The sequence below is a fragment of the Triturus cristatus genome, chromosome 5_2, assembly GCF_964204655.1.
Source record: "Triturus cristatus chromosome 5_2, aTriCri1.1, whole genome shotgun sequence".
In the NCBI taxonomy this organism is placed as follows: Eukaryota; Metazoa; Chordata; class Amphibia; order Caudata; family Salamandridae; genus Triturus; species Triturus cristatus.
Window position 1 is genome coordinate 330,471,172 of NC_140588.1, and position 20,651 is coordinate 330,491,822.

A 20,651-nucleotide genomic window follows, 5' to 3' on the forward strand; every position below is an offset into this window, starting at 1 on the left:
AAACTTTTTTAGGCACATCCCATCCTCAACATCCCACCCACTTTCACCGCTTATACGTAGCAATTCTGCGCAATATTGGAACTGTGGGGGGCATTATGGCCACATAGGCCTTAAAGACTGGCCTGTCTGATGTGCCATCTTAGTCCTTATTACACTTTTTTAGGCCCCTAACTGAAGCAAGAGCCCTTACCCTCAATGATTCTAAATGGACATTCCAATCTAGATTCTTCTCAAACCAAACACCTAGTGTAGACCTATCTTAAAAGTCAGCCTCGCAGGACAGTCTGCGTCGGTTCTACCACTTAGGCAAGTTAAGCCCTTCGAGCTCAAATATTGTGCTAGAGCCATTTCTCGAGCTGCCTAGCTAGTATCTGGAAAGGAATATGCTACTTACCAGTATGCATCTGTTCTTGGCATGTAGAGCTGCAGAGTCACACACTTAGGATAGTAGATCGCCATCTTGTGTTTGGCTCTGATGCTAGCAGGTTGTTGTTGTCTTCGGAAGAAGTCTTTGGTCACGCGGTAGGTGACTCCTCCCATGGACGACAGTGCGCATGGGCATCAACTCCATCGGCAGATTGTTTTTTGCCATATGGGAAATGATGGAGTTTGTAGAAAAGAGATATGTCCATGTGTGTTGTCTAAGTAAGACAATGCTGGAACAGATACAGGTCCCGGGGAGGTGGGTGGGCGTGTGGGACTCTACATGCCAAGAACAGATGCATACTGGTAAGTAGCATATTCCGTTCGAGGCATACGAGCTGCAGATCACACACTTAGGATAGACTATATAGCAGTATCTCCCCTAGCGGTGGTCACCTGTATCGGTTGCAGCAGTTTGAAATAGAGTTTTAAGGACAGCCTGACCCACAGAAGCTTGTTGCTTTGCTTGCACGTCAACACAATAGTGTTTAGTGAAGGTGTGTGTTGTGGACCATGTGGCTACCTTACAAATATCTTCTAGGGGAATGTTTCCTAAGAATGCCATGGAAGCCCCTATTTTGCGGGTGGAATGCGCTCTAGGGGGAACCGTTAGTGTGCGTTTAGCCTTGTGGTAGCATATTTGGATACATTTAACTATCCACCTAGCTATCCCAGATTTGGAAATGGGGTTGCCTTTATGTGGTGGTGAGAAAGCAACGAACAATTGTTTTGTTTTGCGGAATGATTTGGTTCTGTCAATGTAGTACAGAAGGGCTCTTTTGACGTCTAAGGTATGAAGAGCTCTTTTAGCTACCGAGTCGGGATTTGGAAAGAACACTGGTAGTTCTACCGATTTGTTAAGATGGAACGGATATGACTTTTGGAAGGAATTTCGGATTTGTTCTAAGAACCACTTTGTTACGGTGTAATTGTAAGAATGGTTCTTGTATGGTTAAAGCCTGCATTTCACTCACCCTTCTGAGGGATGTGATAGTGATAAGGAAAGCCACTTTCCATGTGAGGAATTGTAATTCGCATTTATGCAGAGGTTCAAATGGGGGTCCCATGAGCCTTGTAAGAACAATGTTTAGATTCCACACTGGAGAGGGTGGTAATCTGGGAGGAATCATTCTTTTTAGTCCTTCCATGAAGGCTTTGATCGCAGGCACTCTAAAGAGTGACAGGTGTTGTCTATTTTGTAAGTAGGCCATTACAAAAATGGGGTTTTCCCAAGGAAGTCAAGGACCTGGGAATCGAATTAGTACAACAGACAATGGTCCTGACTCAAAACTTTACGAATCAGCAGTATGTCATCCAGTTCATTATTTGTTAAGCTAAGAGCTAAATACCATTTCGTAGAGCTCAAAAAACTCAATTTTGATACTTCACCATGAAGCGATACAACATCCACTGATTAATTAAACGATATTTATTTATGTACAACAATTTTGGTTATATAAAAAAAAATTCGGCGCATGGTTGCTCCAGAGGGAACGTGCATAAGATAAGGGTGCTAAGAAGTGAATGTGTAAGGTGAGAGATTTCAGAGAATAGTGGAGAATAAGGTAATTAACAAAAGTACACGGTTTACAATTCACCGTACAAGGTGTCCTGGTCACGTAACAATGAATACAGTCATAATTTCATGTACAGAATCAAATTCATATTTAGCACGTTGGGTGAGGGACGTGTACCAGGCTCATTTATGAGGGGGTGTCGACGTTTCGACCCGTCTTAGGGTACAGTGGTAATTTAATGCCTTGACCATGCGGGTCTTCTTCAGGACAACAAGGGGGGTGGGCAACCTGACGGGTTCCTCAGCATAGCTTGAGAATCTAGTGTAATTCCAGGCGTCCCTCCGGTTGAGACGCCGGTTGAGACGCCACGAGCAACACATCCTGTACTTGAGACAGAATGGCCAGCACTCGGAAATAAGAAGCTTAAGTTGAAGTCCTTTCCCTGTGAATACGCTGCAGAACGGATTGAGTCCGCGCCGCAGTTCCGGTGTTTCATGAAATATAATCCGACCGGAGCACACGTATGGTCAGTGTACTACTGCCACTAGCAATCCATGGTTGAACCACCCCCTGGAATTACACTAGATTCTCAAGCTATGCTGAGGAACCCGTCAGGTTGCCCACCCCCCTTGTTGTCCTGAAGAAGACCCGCATGGTCAAGGCATTAAATTACCACTGTACCCTAAGACGGGTCGAAACGTCGACACCCCCTCATAAATGAGCCTGGTACACGTCCCTCACCCAACGTGCTAAATATGAATTTGATTCTGTACATGAAATTATGACTGTATTCATTGTTACGTGACCAGGACACCTTGTACGGTGAATTGTAAACCGTGTACTTTTGTTAATTACCTTATTCTCCACTATTCTCTGAAATCTCTCACCTTACACATTCACTTCTTAGCACCCTTATCTTATGCACGTTCCCTCTGGAGCAACCATGCGCCGAATTTTTATATAACCAAAATTGTTGTACATAAATAAATATCGTTTAATTAATAAGTGGATGTTGTATCGCTTCATGGTGAAGTATCAAAATTGAGTTTTTTGAGCTCTACGAAATGGTATTTAGCTCTTAGCTTAACAAATAATGAACTGGATGACATACTGCTGATTCGTAAAGTTTTGAGTCAGGACCATTGTCTGTTGTACTATTTTGTAAGTAGGCTGCTAATGCCGCTAGGTGGAGACGTATGGATGAGTATGCCAAATTACATATTTGCAAGTGTAGCAGGTAGCAAATGATGTCCTGGATGGATGCATCCAGTGGGTTTATATGATTGTTAGTGCAGTAAATGGCAAATCTTTTCCATTTTGCAGCGTAGCATGCTCTAGTGGTAGGTCGTCTGGCCTCCCTTATAATATTCATGCAGTCTGGTGGTAGGTTGAGATAACCAAACTCTAGGACTTCAGGAGCCAGATTGCCAGGTTCAGTTGACCTGGATCTGGGTGTCTGATTTCTCCATGGTTCTGGGTTAAAAAGGACAGGGAGAGATGCAGTTTTTGGTGGGGCACTAGCGAGAGTTCCAGTAGTGTTGGGAACCAAGGTTGGCGTGCCCAAGTGGGAGCTACTAAGATCAGTTTGAGAGACTGTTGCCTGAGCTTGCGTACCACTAATCGAATGAGTGGGCGAGGCGGAAAAGCGTGCGCAAATCTGCCTGACCAGTTCATCCATATCGCATTGCCCTTTGACTCCGGGTGGGGAAACCTGGCGGCGACGGTTGGGCATTTTGCGTTTGTGTGTGGCAAACAGATCTATGTCTGGTTGGTCCCATTGTTGGAAAAAAGGTATTAGAACTTGCTGACGTAGTTCCCATTTGTGGATTTGTTGAGTCTGTCGACTTATCAGATCGGCAATCTGATTGTGAACCCCTGGAAGGTGTTCTGCGAGTAGGTATATTTTCTGGGGAATGGCCCATCTCCCAACGTTCTGTGCGAGCTGGGACAGCTGGAGAGAATGTGTGCCTCCTTGTTTCTGTATGCAATACATGGCTGTCATGTTGTCTGTCTGAATGAGGACAGTTTTGTTTTGGAGATGGATTTGGAACGATTTTAGTGCTAGGAACACTGCTAGCAGCTCCAGGTAATTGATATGGAGCATTTTTTGTTTAGTGGTCCATTTGCCCTGAGTGATGTGGCCGAGGAGGTGGGCTCCCCATCCTGTGAGCGATGCGTCGGTTGTCAGCACTATCTGTGGAAGAGGCTCTAGGAACGGCCGCCCTTTGGAGAGGTTTGTTATGTTCCACCATTTGAGAGAGCGATGTGTGCGGCTGTCCACCAAAACCAGATACGTAAGTTGTTCGTGAGCCTGGTTCCACTGACGTGCTAGACATTCTTGCAAGGGACGCATTTGAAGTCTTGCATAAGGCACAATGAAGATGCAGGACGCCATCATGCCTATGAGTTGCATGAACACTCTTGCTGGAAGAGAGTGCTGGATTTGGAATTTTGCGATAAGAGCTTGCATATTGGCGATCCTGGCTGGATTGGGACATGCTCGGGCTGTGGAGGTGTTTATTGTGGCTCCCAGATGCTGATGTATGTGAGCAGGTTGGAGGTGAGATTTGGGATAGTTGATTGTGAATCCCAAGTTGTGTAAAATTTGGATAGTTTGGTGAGTGTGTAGGACACACTTATTGAATGACTTGGCTTTTATTAGCCAGTCGTCTAGATACGGGTAGACATGAATTTGTTGCCGTCTGAGATATGCTGCTACTACTGCTAGACATTTTGTGAATACTCTGGGTGCGGTTGTTACCCCGAATGGGAAGACTGCAAACAGGTAGTGTTGTCCGTCTACCACAAACCTTAAATACTTCCTGTGGGCAGAATGTATGGGAATGTGGAAGTAGGCGTCCTTGAGATCTAGTGTGGTAAGGAAATCGCCTTGTTGCAGTAGTGGGAGCATATGGAAATGATCTGAGTTGATATACAGATTTAGGGGTCTGAGGTCGAGTATTGGTCTTAGAGTCCCGTCCTTTTTGGGGTTTACGAAGTAGAGTGAATATACCCCTGTACCCTGATGTTGTAAGGGAACTGGTTCTATTGCGTGCTTTTGAAGCAATGAGAGAACCTCTTGTTTGAGGAGTGTGAGATGATCTTGTGACATGGAACGCTGTTTGGGTGGGATATGCGGGGGGTATTTGTGAGTTCCAGGCAGTAACCATACTGGATAATTTGTCTCACACACCTGTCTGTTGTGATGGAGCTCCAGACAGGTAGGAACTGTGTTAGTCTTCCCCCGACCGAGTGGAATGGTCTGGGGGAGTGGAGGAAAGTCACTGTTTTGTGGCAGGGGAGGTGCAAGTGTTATTATTACCGCAACCTCGCCCCTTGCTGTTGTTTCCTCTGTAACCGCCTCTAAAATATCCTCTACTGGGGAATGTGTGTGTGTGGCAGTTTTGAATGTAGAGGAAGTGTCTGTTCCAATATTTTTGGAGGCTCCTCTATAGAAGGAGCGCCGAAAGGACCCACGTGGTTGGGGAGATTGTAATGCTCCCATGGACTTAGCCGTTTGTGTCTTTTTTCATTTTTCCTAGTGCAGCGTCTACTGCTGGCCCAAAGAGCTGCTCCTGATTGAATGGCTGACTAAGTATGGTAGTTTGTACCTCTGGCTTAAAGCCTGAGATGCGTAGCCATGCATGTTGTCGAAGGAGCACACTTGTGTTAATTGCTCTAGAGACGGTGTCTGCGGCTTCAAGTGCACATTTAATTGCTGCATTTGAAATGAGCTTTCCCTCCTGAATGAGGTAATTTGCCTGAGTTTTTGTATTGGTCTGGCAGATGTTGTAAGAGTCTCTAATTGATCGTAGTGGGCCCTATCGTAGCGTGCTAGTAGGGCTTGTGTGTTGGCAATTCGCCTGTGATTAGCAGCTTGTGCTGCTACTCTTTTGCCAGAGGCTTCTAATAGTTTGGATTCTTTGTCTGGGGGTGGTGTATCTCCTGTGGTTTGGGAGTTCGCGCGTTTCCGCGCATTGGAAACGACCAAAGAATCCAAAGGGAGTTGGCCCTTGATGTAGTTAGGGTCTTCAGGAGCAGGCCTATATTTCTTTGATTCGTGGGTTGAGAACCCTGACACGAACGGGGTCTTTAAAGACTTCGGAGGCGTGTTTTAGGACTCCCTTAATCATGGGCAGGATTTGTACAGACTTTTGAGACTGTTCGAAAGTGTCTAATAAGAAGTCTTGCTCTGGTGCGTCTGAGTGCATTGTGACGCCGTGGTATATTGCTGCTCTATTTAATAATTGTCCAAAGCCCAGGTGATCGTCAGGAGGCGATGGTTTCGAGGGATATGGCTGAGGGTCAGGCATGTCTGGTAAGGGGAATGCCCAATCATCCAACGGTGTGGTGTCTGGATCCGTAAACGGATCATTAGGATCACCTCCACCCCATGGTCATCATAATCATCCTGTGGTGGTGGTGTATGAGATGGAGAGGGTATATGTAATGGTGGTGTAGGCAGAGGGGGTGGGATAGGAGGAAGTATAGGAGAGGAAGGAGGGATAGGGGAAGTAGAAGAGTCCTTCCTATTTACAGAACTGGGGCAGGTGGTGTGTCCAGCTTCCGTTTTTTGTATGGCACCGTGGTGACATGTCCAGTCTTGGGGTTGATATAGATCTTTTTCTGCCTTGGGTCTGGATGAAAAAGTTCTTGTTCTTCAGGAATAGTCTTTGGTACCAATTTTTTCGGTTCCGATCGAGGTTTTGGTTGATCGGTAGCGTGTTTGGCTTTAGGAGGCATGTGAGAGTCCTTAGCCGGTGGTTTCGGTACCGACGATGGTTTCGGTGCCGATGTGGTTTTCGGAGTCGAAGGTGTATCTGTGGGCTTGGGAACCTTCGGTGCCGGTGTCTCTATTGGCGTTGGTGTTTTCGGTGCCGAGGGCTTCGGAGCCGATTTCGGTGCAGAGTGGTCTTTTGTCTTCGGTGCCGATGGTGCCAGTTGGACAATTACATGCGGTTTGCTCGGTCCCGAGCTACCGGAAGGCTTATGTTTCTTCGGCTCCGAGCCCGGAGGCGGGGCTTCTGAAGGATGTTTTCGGTCTCGACTGGGGCCAGCAGGCGAAGTCTTGACCAATGCCTTTGGTTTGGTGGGGTTGGGGCAGGGGCAGTGGTACTCACACGTTGCCCAGGAGTGATGGGGTCGTCTGAGTCGTCTGCTTCGGAAATTATTTGCAGATCCTCGGAATCTTCTTCCGGGACATCTGGGCCTTCATCAAAGATGTCCTCTGGTTCCGGGGCTGGTCTCTGTGCCATGATGTGGCGTTGAGCCCTACGATCCCGTATGGTCTTTTTGGATAGAAAGGATGCGCAGGCTGGACAGCTGGACTCGTCGTGTTCCGGTGATAGGCTAAGGTTGCAGACTTTGTGGTGGTCACTGTGTGGAAATTTTGCTCCACACTGGGGGCATTTTTTGAACGGTGTCCTTTCCATGAGCCGTAGGCCTCACGGCGTGGATAGGCCCAGCGGCCCGCGTCGACGTCCTGAATCGAGCCGATGTAATCCACGTCGAAGATGAAGGTGTTTCGATGTTTTGCTGTGAAGTTTTTCGCTTCGAGAAGCTTGGAATTGATATTTCCAACCGGAGCGGAAAAGTTGCATCCGAACCCAATGGTGGAAAAAAACAATCTGCCGATGGAGTTGATGCCCATACGCACTGTCGTCCAAGGGAGGAGTCACCTACCGTGTGACCAAAGACTACTTCCGAAGACAACAACAACCTGCAAGCATCCGAGCCCAACACCAGATGGCGATCTACTATCCTAAGTGTGTGATCTGCAGCTCATATGCCTCGAACACAGGCATTACTTATTTGAGGTCAGTAGCTCTTTAGCCCAAGAGTCAACCCTTCTTGGGTCCATTTTATGATTTAAATATCCCAACAGAATGAATAAATCTTTATGATAAAATTCACTCGGTGAAACTACATCTTCCTTAAATTTTCCCAATTTGGCTCTATACACCTCACCTGCATGTAAGCATTCACTTATCATACTTTCAATGCTTTGCAATAGGGTCCCGGCAGTACACTCTGCAGGCCACCCCACCTGCCTCCCCTTTCCATTTTTCCCATTTAGGTAGCATTATCTACCTTTGATCTGCCATTTTGCCCCAAGCGCGATTTACCTTTCCCTGGTATCATCTTGGGCGTAGCGCAAGAAACTATTTCAGGGATTCCCTACGCTCCACTCATCTCAGTCCAGGCAAGTAGCTTCCTCCTCTCTCGCCAACCACCACCACAAATCACTTCTATCCTGCTGTAGCCAGGTGCTGTACAGTGCGCTTGCTACTGCCTCCGCCCTGAATAAAGTCTTCTACGCCGCGTCTTCGCTGTGTTCAGGGCTGCTGCACCAGTGTTTCCATCCTAACCACTTTCCACCACTGTGGTCTGGTGTGAATCTGGAGTCCCAGGGTCTCATGGGCTGAGAGCATGTACTTCTGCGCACCGCACTCCTCGTGAGGAACCGACAGTTACCTTGCTTCTCCCTTCCGCTGGCCTACTCAGCCCAAGTGCAGCACCAAAATTAGTGCCCCATGGGGCCTTCGAGTACTCACCTGCAGCGAGAGCCACTAAGCTTTCAGGGGAATTGCATACAAAAGTCAAGATTTTTTTTTTTCTTTTTTTGAAAAAAGAATGGCTGCAAGGTAGCTAAAATGTGCGCTCCACTCCAGATACTGAGTTCCTCTCCCAATATGTTGCGGCTCCAGCAGGTTGGGCGGGAACGGTAGTATGCATACTCGTCTGCAGCACAGGCACAGCAACATCAGCAATAGGAAAGCAGAGTTTCAAAGGAGAATAGGAGAGCGCCATAAGTTAGGAGTATTTTATATGAAAGACTAAACGGTACTTGGTTAGGCCTTACAGGCACCAGAGTTGTGATGCTGCTTGCTCATTATTTTGTTATTTATTTCACCATGTATAGCTGGTTCACGTCACTTGTAATGTACAATGATTGAACAGTTTGAGATCGAGATGGTACACTTTAGAATGGGGACTGCATAGGATGTGCAAAGAGATGGGCTGACGGGCTGCAATGGGAGATTGATATGGTTTGTTTGTATGATAAACAAGGGTGTGCATTGTGAAAGGCAAATTCAGACAGGTCCTACCTTTGGTCAGCATTCTCTTGCATTGCCTCAGACAGGCCTCTCTTTCTAGACCCCTGTCAAGAGAAAATAAAAGTTGTTTGCTTTCTGCAGGTGTGCTACAGCAAAGATTACAGTACAAATTACATGCTATGATGTTCTATATTATAAAATCTAAAGTAAAGTAACTGGTAAATATTAAACATCCAAAGTGCATGTTTCAATTTATGCAGCTCAACTGTAAATGAACCCTTGCTGCATGGAATGCAGCCTGAAACTAGAGGGAGAAAGTATTTGAAAGGCTACATTTCTACTTTGTTTGCACTTTCTGTACCCTTCCATTTCAAACTTCAGATATAAGCAGGTGTGTGTGAGTGACAATACAGCCATCTCAATTCTTAGAGCAAATAAGCTACACACATGGTAGCAAACTATAACAACTTTTGTTCTAAGCTTACATTTTGCATGTGAGAAAGACCCAATAAACCCCCAACTGCATTCAAAACACTAACTGTTCAATCAATGTAAAGTTTAGAAGGAAATGAGGCTTGAATCCTGTTGACCCTACCTGCAGATATTATGGCACATAAAGGTCATTTAAGCAATATCATTTCTTACACATTTTGCCCTCATGTTGAGTAGTGCAAGAATCAGCATGAGATTTGCTTGAAAAGCTATCACCGTATTTTTAAATGCTAGATATTTTAAACGCTTGACAGGTTTACAAATTTATGTGGCTGAGAAGGATCTTATTCATCAACTGGGTTAAAGCAAACCAAGACTAGGGAAAATGACATGGTTTTATACTGTTTCGAAAAGAAATACCATTCCAATCATAACTGCATAGTGTTTGTAAAATTTTGCTGCATGTAACAGGATGGGTAGAGGTAGACTGTCGAAGGACATGGCTGGCTAGTAAGAGGTTAAGGTCATCCCACAAGGAGCCTACTGGAAACTGTATGATTAAGGGTCTCTGCAATGTGCTGAGCCAACACCATGCTGAAGTGTGGCCAATATGCACTAATAGGCAGTGAGCCACTGTTTGGCATGCGAGCCAATACAAATCACCGATTTTCGAAGGGCGCAGAAGCAACCGTGGACAGAGGTGGAAGGGGAGGGTTAGGATAGTTGACTCGGAAGGCAGTGCCATCATTTGATTAAGTGCGTAACCAGCAGGACACAAAATAAGTCAAGTCAAAAGGCCCGAGTGATAAACCAAGCACAGGGCCTTTACAGCTAGATAACCAGAGAGGCCCAATGTTGGTGCTGAGAGGCAGGGTTTCCCGTCTCTTCCCTATGTGGGGCAAAGGGGGCTGCGAAGAGGGGCTCTGCTCAATATAGGGGGACTGCACCCCCACTTTTCCTCTACTTCTTCCTCCCCTCTTAAAGTGTGTTGGAGGCTGCAGGCAAGACTCAACTTGCTCCAACATTCAAAGCAGCCACAAGCTGGGGCCTCCATCTTTGCAAGCAGCCCTGCGACTCTACTGGTGTGAAGTCTAGATGGCTGCCCCTTTGTTTGGGAGGCTTAATGCTGCTCTCCCACACCCCAATTTTTGCTCTGCCCCCCACAGAGCTGGAGGAGTAACGCAGCAGCAGATGCCTATTTCAGCACATAATATTGGCCCTGATATGGAAACACCTAAAAAAAAAAAAAAAACTCGATCTGACTGTGGTAAGCTTAGAACTGAACCAAGGGGACTGGTGGGGAGGTGAGAGCTGATTGGAATCGGATCATAGTGAGGCATATTACCAGCTAATCTTACATAATTAGCCCCCTGATCCCCACGCCTATCAAAATGATGAAAGATATGAGCCAGCCTATCCACAAGCAGGGAACAATGGAGCTATGCAAAGGCTCGGCCTGTAAATCCAGCAGTGCCCGCAGGACACAAACTGCAACATATACCACTGGCAAGCTGACTTCAAGAGTAAGCCTGCAAACTAAAGAGGTGTGTATGGACCATGCATTCCTTCATCAGAACTTGTTCAATAACGTAGCTAGGGTAATCAAGGTCGAGGGATGGTATCAGAGTTCAAAGACTTAGTCAACGAGCTCAAGGCTACAGTCACACACCTCTCAGAGGACTCAATCCCCTGATGAACAGAGCCAATTACAGGGAGGGCCTGGATAAGCAACTTCCATTTCATGGGAATACATGAGCAAATGACAGGAATCAGACCACGAGAACTGGCTGTGAACTATGGTTTCACAGGATAAGCTCTCCCCGACATTTGAGAGTGATTGGATCCACTAGGCTCTCATACCACAATCTCCTCCAGATGCTACTCTGTGGCAGATTCCTAAAAATCTCAATTAAAGGGATCAGGACAAAGTACTCAGTGGCCAGCAAGCATGACAAGTCCTCCCCAATCAGAATCTCACCCAATTGCTTGTTCAGCAATGTAAATCATTTGAAGGAGAGAAAAAATAATCAGAGCAATGAACATCAGATACGGAGTTTGCTGAACTCCAGGTCATCTTCAAACTGAAAAACCTCTTTCATCACTCCAGAAGATGAGTGGGCAGCAGAAATAGAGCCCTACAGGAATTGGTGGTCCGAACAGCCTCAGACAGTGGGAGGAGTCTCCTAGTAGGATGCATCCAGAGTATATGAGGAAGACAGAGAAGGGTGACAAAGAGAAGGGTGACAAAGAGAAGGGCGTCAAAGAGAAGGGCGTCAAAGAGAAGGGCGACAAAGAGAAGGGCGACAAAGAGAAGGGCGACAAAGAGAAGGGCGACAAAGAGAAGGGCGACAAAGAGAAGGGCGACAAAGAGAAGGGCGTCAAAGAGAAGGGCGTCAAAGAGAAGGGCGTCAAAGAGAAGGGCGTCAAAGAGAAGGGCGTCAAAGAGAAGGGCGTCAAAGAGAAGGGCGTCAAAGAGAAGGGCGTCAAAGAGAAGGGCGTCAAAGAGAAGGGCGTCAAAGAGAAGGGCGTCAAAGAGAAGGGCGTCAAAGAGAAGGGCGTCAAAGAGAAGGGCGTCAAAGAGAAGGGCGTCAAAGAGAAGGGCGTCAAAGAGAAGGGCGTCAAAGAGAAGGGCGTCAAAGAGAAGGGCGTCAAAGAGAAGGGCGTCAAAGAGAAGGGCGTCAAAGAGAAGGGCGTCAAAGAGAAGGGCGTCAAAGAGAAGGGCGTCAAAGAGAAGGGCGTCAAAGAGAAGGGCGTCAAAGAGAAGGGCGTCAAAGAGAAGGGCGTCAAAGAGAAGGGCGTCAAAGAGAAGGGCGTCAAAGAGAAGGGCGTCAAAGAGAAGGGCGTCAAAGAGAAGGGCGTCAAAGAGAAGGGCGTCAAAGAGAAGGGCGTCAAAGAGAAGGGCGTCAAAGAGAAGGGCGTCAAAGAGAAGGGCGACTAGCAGAATAAGTCAAGCAGTGGTGGGGAAGACTGACCCCCAGACACAAAAGTCAATACCATCAGGGACAAAAGATGACACACAAAATAAGGAAGAGGAGAAAGACACCTGAACTAATGCTGTTGGCTCTGATTTGTCAATCCATGGTGAATACCTAAGCTACACCTGCTCCTTCCAGTCTGGTCCTGAACTAAAGCTTAGTCATCTTACACAAGACCTCTTGATGGGGGCTGCATATAATTTACTAAGAGGTGGGATAGGTGCATATAATTTACAAAAAGGTGGGTATGTTGGAGGAGAGATCACTGTTCAATGGATCTGGCCTGCAAAAGAGCTGAGGTTTGCTCTGACCACTTTGAGGTTCAGTGGCAAACTTGAGAAGGAAAGAGAAGTGGAGAAGAGGCTTTAGTGTGCTGCTACGATCCATGTTCTAGAGGGAGGATGTCAAATCTGTAAAATACAGAAGGTTTGGAGCCAGTGCATGGTTAAGGAGTAGATCATGTAGCTCGCACATTGTGTCAGCACTGAGGTATTATAGCTGGATAAGAAGTCTTAATCTGCCATTATCAACTTAAAACAAAAGTAGCTATGCCCCCCCCCAAAAAAAAGAAATCTGCTGGAGAGTACTTGCACTGGATGTGGAAAGAGTAAGTTTGGTAACATACCCAGGGAATAGGAGGAGAGCAAGAACAAATGCTTTCCCTGGAAGGGTCGCAAAAATATCTGACAAAAGCCATTAGCAGTGGGCAATAAGATGCCCAAACAGAACAACCATATGGAAAGCAAGGGTGATGTTGGAGAAAATTAGACCAGCTGCAGTGAGAAACAGGCAGCAAACGAGACTGTTAGAAAATCACTGCTTTTGTAACAAAAATAGAAAAGATGGGAATTGCCTCTGTTCTGCATTAGTTCAGCTTGAGGACATGACAAAATAGGAAAAAAGAGGTACATGAGAACCTTAAAGAAAAGTGACTAATCAGATAACCAAATTGGTAACCAACAGTAACTAGATAACATTCATAAAGATGCTTTTTCAGATAATGTCAGACTGGAAAGCAGTAGTAATTCCAGAAATAAAAATGGGTATAAAATTACTCATAGAAATATGCCACGTGCTACAGGGGATGGTGCTGGATTCTACACATAGAGGAGCACAATAGGTATCTTTTAGAGAGGAGGGCTTTGCCCTGGAAGGAGGATACAGATTATGGCAGATATTTAATCAGATGCAAAGTACAGAAGAGTAGCAGAACGAGAGCAAGAGTTAATTGCATTATCAGTGGTAGAGTACAGATCCTATCAAAGGGGGGGGGGGGGACACCTTTTTCACAAAGTTATGCATTTGAAACAGGGATCAGTCTGTTTGAATATTTGCAATAAATGCAAATTGGATTAATGTATTCCTAATCCTTGTGTTTTGAGCTAAAAGGAGAGCTTAGTATGAGCTCCGGCTAGATTTTAAAAATTAGCTATGATTAGAGAGGAGGTTACCAAAAACTCAAGTCACAATTTTTTTTTTTTTTTTATCAAGCTGTTTCTTTAATCAAAATTATGCAATAGATGTCCTCCCTTAAATGATCAAATTTAACAGGATTACTTAAAGTGAGGAATGACCCAAAGAATAAAACATGCCGCTTCGTGTGGGAGATGGGTTAGGTTATCTTTTGGTGGTAGTCAAAGGTTTTCCATTATGAAGCCTTCCCAGTAGGTGAAAATCTCACCTTCACATGGGGACACATACTCATGATGTAGTCTGAAAGGACATTTTGCACTGCACCAACATTCTTCTCCTAACCTCCATTTTGTAATTTGTGTTTTCATACATTTCCATGCTAGGACAAGTTACTTACCTTCGGTAACGCCTTATCTGGTTGAGACATGATCTAGCCACAGATTCTTGATTTTGAATTTCCTACGTCAGACTAAATCTGGAAGATTTTTCTTCTAGCAATACCCTCGCATGCCAGGAGGTGGCGTCAGTTGGCTCAGCGTGATGTCGTCGTCTCCACTGATGTAACATCCACGTCACCTATATAGGCACCACCTTGGCGTGCTGACGCCAGTTACTTTTCACGACTTTCCATGCCGGAAGCGCAGAGCCATTAAGTGCTCTGTCACTGAAGTGTTTCTGAACAACTAGGGCCATGAAAGGGATCAGCCCTGACCCTAGAGAGCTGTCCTTAGTGCGGGGAGGATGGGAGAGTCATTACGAATCTGCAGCTAGATCATGTCTCTACCAGATGAGTTACCGAAGGTAAGTAACTTGTCCATATGATAGAGACATCTAGCCGCAGATTCCTTATACTCAAGCAATACCATCCTCGGAAGAGTTTTTGCAGACACATTTGACCAGGAAGTCCTTCAGGACAGAGTGGCCAAAAAGACCATTGCTGCGGACTTGACTGTCCGGGCAGTAGTGCTTGGTGAACGTGTTAAGTGTTGACCAAATTGCTGCTTGACAAATGTTGAGGACTGGGACTCCATGTTGCAATGGTAGAATATGCCCTTAAGCATTCAAGAGGCTAGTTTTTAATGCAAACAACCCATCTTTGCTCCCACGTACCCCACGAAGAGTTGGTCGTCCACACGGAACTCGTGTGGTCAAGGTAGAACGACAAAGCTCTTTTGGGGTCCAGACGAAGGAGTCGCTCCTCTTTAGAGGGGTGCGGAGGAGTGTAGAAAGTGGGCAAGGTGACTGCTTGCCCCACGTGGAATGGTGTTACAACTTTCGGTAAGAAAGAGGCCTAGGGTGAAGCATCAATTTATCAGGGAAGACGGTCAGGTAAGGAGGCTTGGATGACAGAGCCTGCAATTCACTCACCCTCCTGGCAAAAGTTAATGCCACTAAAAAGGCTGTTTTGATAGTAAGCAGTTGTGCAGAAGTTCGAACGGAGCACACATCAGGAAGGGGAGAACCAAATGAAGGTCTGACTGAGGCATAATGAAAGGGGCAGGTGGAAACATATGTACAAGCCTCTTGAGAAAATCTATTTACAATAGGTGATTTAAATAAGGGTTGGTCTGACAGCCTCATAAGGATGAAAGGTACCCTTTAAGAGTGCCCAGAGCAGAGTCCTGCTGGGCAAGAGTCAAAATGAAGAGAAGAACTTGAGAGGGGGAAGCAGAAGGAGGATCAATCGATCTTTCTACACAATGTTACAAACTTGTTACACCACAAGGTGTACATGGTCTTAGTGGAGGGCCGCAAAGCTGCCAAATAACATTGCAAACTTCCGAAGGAAGGCTGACTGCTATCAACGGTCGCTGGTCAATATCCACGCAAGAAGGCAGTTTGTGTGAAGCTGCGACAGAAGATTCTCCCGCAGGGGCAGCCTGATCGTAGGATCGATGCTCAGTTGGAAAAGCTCTACATATTAACTTCTCCGTGCCCTGTCTGGAGCCACAATACTGACTTGGGCCCAGTCACTCCTGATCTTCTTGAGCACTCTGGGCAGTAGTGGTATGGGCAAAAGGCTAATAGGAGGCCTGAGCTCCACTCGAGATAAAAAGCATTTCCAAGCGAGTGCCACCTTGTAAATTTCAACACGCAAAACTGCCGACATTGCACGCTCTCGGCAGAGGCGAATAGATGTCTCCCCACTATCGAAAGAGACCTTACACCACCTCCGGATGGAGACGCCATTTGTGATCCGCTAGGCATCACCGGCTGAGTTCGTCCACCCTGGCCTTCAGTGACCCTACCAAGTGTTGAACCACCAGGGATATGCCCAACTATTCTAGCCATGTCCAGTGTCCGGGTCTGATACCGGTTATGCGCTGGCTGATTCTCTAGCATGAACCAGGAAGTACGGGGTATTGAAAAACTACAATACCCGGCATGCAGAGCGGGTCACGTCTCACGTGACCATGATACGACATCGGAGGCTAGGTAAAGGGCGGCAGACAGAATCTGCAGATTATCCTGATTTCCTTTGGTGTTCTCAGACTTCCCCAAAGAACTTTGTGACAAAAAGGCGGTAAGAGTGCGGCTGCTCAGTTTTAAGTACCGCGTTTCCTGCGTGAGAGGCAGAGGGTTTCTTTCCTCGTCACTCCTCCTCTGTTGGACGAGACCGGCTTTTGTCGGGCTCTTGCAGAGGAGTCTACTGTTGGCAGGGAACACCTTGAATAGTGATTTCCTATGTTGGCTGGGACCGACAAGGAGCAGTCTCTTGCAGAGGAATATCTACAGACTTTGGGGCTTTATGCGGCCCGCTATATTCCCCGATGGCGGAAAACCAGTCCGGTTTCATTCAGGGAATACGTTATTGATGTTCCATTTATTTCGACCTCATGTTAACAGTATATTCTGTTCCAAGTACCCGTCTAGACAATTCTGATGACTATTGGTTATACAAACGGAAAGGACACGCTAGTACTTGGCGATCCGTTTTCTTTTGTGCCAAGGATATGGTGAAGCATTAACGTACCTGAGCTTATTTCTTTTGGGCATTGTACCAGACTGATGGTTACTTGGCCCACCATTTCCACTTCACGATTGGTTGTTCTTTGTTTTCTTGTTCCCCAGAAGAGAGCGTACACGAAGGGGGTGCAGTTCTCTGTTGTACATATATGGCCAAAACTTCATGCTGTCATTTGGTAGGTGTTACATGGGTTTCTATAACATGCTTCAAAAAGGTATCATGAGAGACACGAATTGTTTACAAATATATGCTCTCTTTTCCCAATAGTCTCAGGTCAAGGAACTAGCAACCACCCTGCTCTCTTCTGGCATCGCTCACTCACTTCTTTATTATTTCAGGTAGGGTGTGTGAGACTTAACAGAATTGGTTTATGGAAATGTATCTTTTTACTACTGTGTAGGAGAACTTGAGTACATTTCCTTATCGTATTCCTGTGTCATCCTCAGATCTCCCTCCCAGTTGTTCATACCCTTTCCTTCCCCCGCTTGATGATCCCAACAATCTGAGAGCATCACATTCCAGACTTGAGATTATCGAGAGATGGGACCCCATAGAGAGCATCAACACCACTCCGTGGATTCTGGAAGGAGGAGCCTGACATACAGAGACAAAGGGCTTGACAAAGGTTACACGACCCCACCCGCGCTGCTTGTTGTAGCACCACATGGCGGTGGCGTCGTCAGTGAACACTTGAATCAGCTTTCCCTTGAGTAAAGGAAAAAAATCTTTCAACGCCAAACGAATCGCCCAGAGCTCCAGCAAGTTGATGTGGAATATGGATTCTGCCGTGATCTCTACCTCTCCCAGGTGGCCGCCCCATCCCAGGAGTGACGCATCTGTCACTACTATGAGATCTGGGTGGGGAAGGGAAAGAGGTCTGCCTCTGACCAAATCGTGGTTGGTCAGCCACCACAGCAGGTCCTGTGCAGTTCCCTCCGAGATCTGGACCATGTGGGAGAGATTTCCCTGATGCTGCACCCACTGGAACTTCAGGTCCCACTGCAGAGCCTGCATATGCCATCTGCCATATGTCACAAGTAAGATGCAGAAGGCCATTAGGTCCAACAGCCTCAGTCATTCTCACTCTGAAATCAAGGAAAGAGGCTGAAACTTCGGTTTCATAGCCTGAAACTCCTGGACTCGCCACTTGGGAGGATAGGCCAAAAACTGCTAGAACAGCTCCGATGAAATGGAACATCGTAGAGTGAGTCAGGTGTGACTTCGGCACGTTGATAGTGAACTCCAGCGAATGCAGGAAGTTCACCGTCATCTGGAGGTAGGGGACAACCTGGAGCGAGTTCGCCTTCAACAGCCAGTCGTCGACATAGGGGAAGACTGGCACCCCTGATCTGCACAGATGAGCTGCGACCACCGCCATCACCTTTGTGAACACCCAAGGGACACTGCTAAGGTCAAATGTGAGCACCATAAACTGAAGTGCTCGTGACCTATTACAAATCACAGGTAGTGTCAATGAGCCGGCAGGACTGGAATGTGAAAACAGGCGTCCTACAAGTCCAAGAGTTCTAAGAGTCCTAGAGGTCCAAGACCTCAGCTGCCTTTCACACTACCACAGCATATGAAGCTCCCTCATCTGTAGCCACGGTAGGGGGAGAAAGCAGGCCAGAATCTGGATACCTCTATCAAGTCTACTGGCCTCACTCAAATACTCATACCAGTCCATCTCGTGCTCAGGAGTGTCTTGTAAAGGGTCCATCAACCCCTCCCAATCTTCCTCCATTGCTAGCCCTTCAAAATAAGGCTGAGGAACCGACCTAGAACCTAAGAGTGCTGTCGATGCCAGTATTGGCGTTGGTTGGTGCCGAACCAGACCCGGGTGGTCAGGGATAAGAATGGGAGCTGGTGGGTGCATTGGCACGACCAGCATCGGCCCAGATGCACCACTGGATCCAAGGGGGCATCTGCAACGGAGCTGCTGGCAAGGAACCAGATAGAGCCCCCTCCAAGCCTTCTGAGCCCGAAGGCGTGCCAGGAGAGTCAGGCGGGCCCAAATATGAGGTACATAGCATCATAGAATTCTTTGAGCTGGGTAGGGGTCGCTCCGGCTCCTGGGAAGGCAGGGAAGCTTGGAGCCAACCCAGGCACAGGTTCAGCAGAACGAGGCCTAGAGCACCGAGGCTCCTCCGTCACATCTGCCGACAGACCGGGATAAGTGGAAGCACGCTTAGATTTCTTGTGTTTATTATGCCTCTTACCTAACCTACTTGACGACTTCAAATGTGAGGACGAAGACTTAGGACTCGCGGAGTGGTGCTCGGACCTTCCTAGGGACACAGACCTCCGGGGTGAACAACGCAGTAATGAGCGCTGGGCCACAAGCGGCTATAGGAACCACTCCCTCAAAGCTTACAGAGCCATGGCCCAGCAGTAAGAGCAAAACTTCGAAGTCGTGGTCGTGCTCAAGGCACCAGAGACAAATCAAGTGTGGTTCCGTCACCGATATGGCACAGTGGCAGGCACCGCATGGTTTGAATCCAGAAGCCTTCTTCGACATGTTGAAAAAAACCTACACCAAAACATATTCGACAAAACGTCGAAAAAAGCCTGTAAAAAAAGTGATAGAGGGTAGGTCTCTTCATGGATCTGCTCTGGCTGGCGCAGTAAGAAAAGAACTCATGTCAGCGCACCGAGGTGACACTTTATATATGAGATGTAGACGTGTCAGCAGCGGAAACCATGCAGACTGCATCAAGTAGAGTTAGCCGAGGCCACCTACCGGTGAACAAGGGTATTGCTTGAAGAATTATCTTCTGGATACAGTCCCTTGACCTTCCTGGTAGCGCGCCCACGGTCCCTTCACCTGCCTGAACTGCAGCTTCTCCTGCCTCGAAGGCGCAGAGACACCCGCCACGACGGAACCCAACCAGCTTAGATGCATCCTGATCAACACCCGCTCCGCACGCAAACACGCCGTCGAGCTCTGGGACCTACTCAACACCGCATCCCCGGACGTCGCCTTCCTGATAGAGACCTGGATGAACGAAGCCTCCTCGACAGACATTGCCATAGCCATCCCCAACGGGTACAAGATCACCTGCAGAGACCGCACCAACGGGGCCGGAGGAGGAATAGCCATAGTCCAAAAAAACACCATCAGGGTCTCAACAAACCAACAACACCCTCAGCACTGCCGAACACATGCACTTCCAGATCCACATGGACACCAAGACCACCCTAAGAGGCACCCTCGTCTACAGACCGCCAGGACCCCAGCCTCAACTCTGCGACTCCATCGCTGACCTCATCAGCACGCACGCGCTGACCTCCACCGACTACACCCTCCTCGGAGACCTGAACTATCATCTGGAGAACGACGACAACTCCTCCACTCTGATCGACAACCTCGCCAACCTCGGACTAAAACAGCTCGTCACGACACCGACCCACATCGCCGGTCACACACTTGATGCCATCTTCTCCTCAAGCCCCCACGTCACTTTCAGCCACGCCGCCGAACTCACCTGGACAGACCACCACTGCATCCACTTCTTCCAAAAAACCCTCACGCAGCACCGCACCCAACAGATCCCCCCCGCCGCTGCTGGGGCAAAGTCACTGAAGAACAACTACAGACAAGCCTCGCACTCAACCCTCCGACCAACCCCACCAACCCTGATTATGGTGCACTCACCCTCGAAAGCTGGATGAACGACTGCGCCAACACTGTAGCCCCACTGAAAAAACTCACCAACAGACACCAGCAAAAGAGCCAGCTGGTTCACCCCGGAACTCCTCGCCTCAAAGCACACCTGCCGGAAATTGGAGAACATACGGCACAGCGACAAGACGCTAGACAGCCGCGCCACCCACAAAGACGCCATCCGCAACCACCACCACCTCATCA

General features: G+C 47.4%; 1 protein-coding gene across 2 annotated transcripts in view; it reads right to left on the minus strand.

Annotated features, from left to right (window-relative positions):
- NUP153 (nucleoporin 153) overlaps positions 1–20,651 on the minus strand; it is a 608,884-nt gene that overhangs the window by 209,260 nt on the left and 378,973 nt on the right. For both annotated transcript variants that reach the window (XM_085607084.1, XM_085607083.1), the window contains exon 10: positions 9,050–9,102. In XM_085607084.1, coding sequence (XP_085463210.1) covers positions 9,050–9,102 — 53 coding nt within the window. The remainder of the gene's footprint in view (positions 1–9,049; positions 9,103–20,651) is intronic.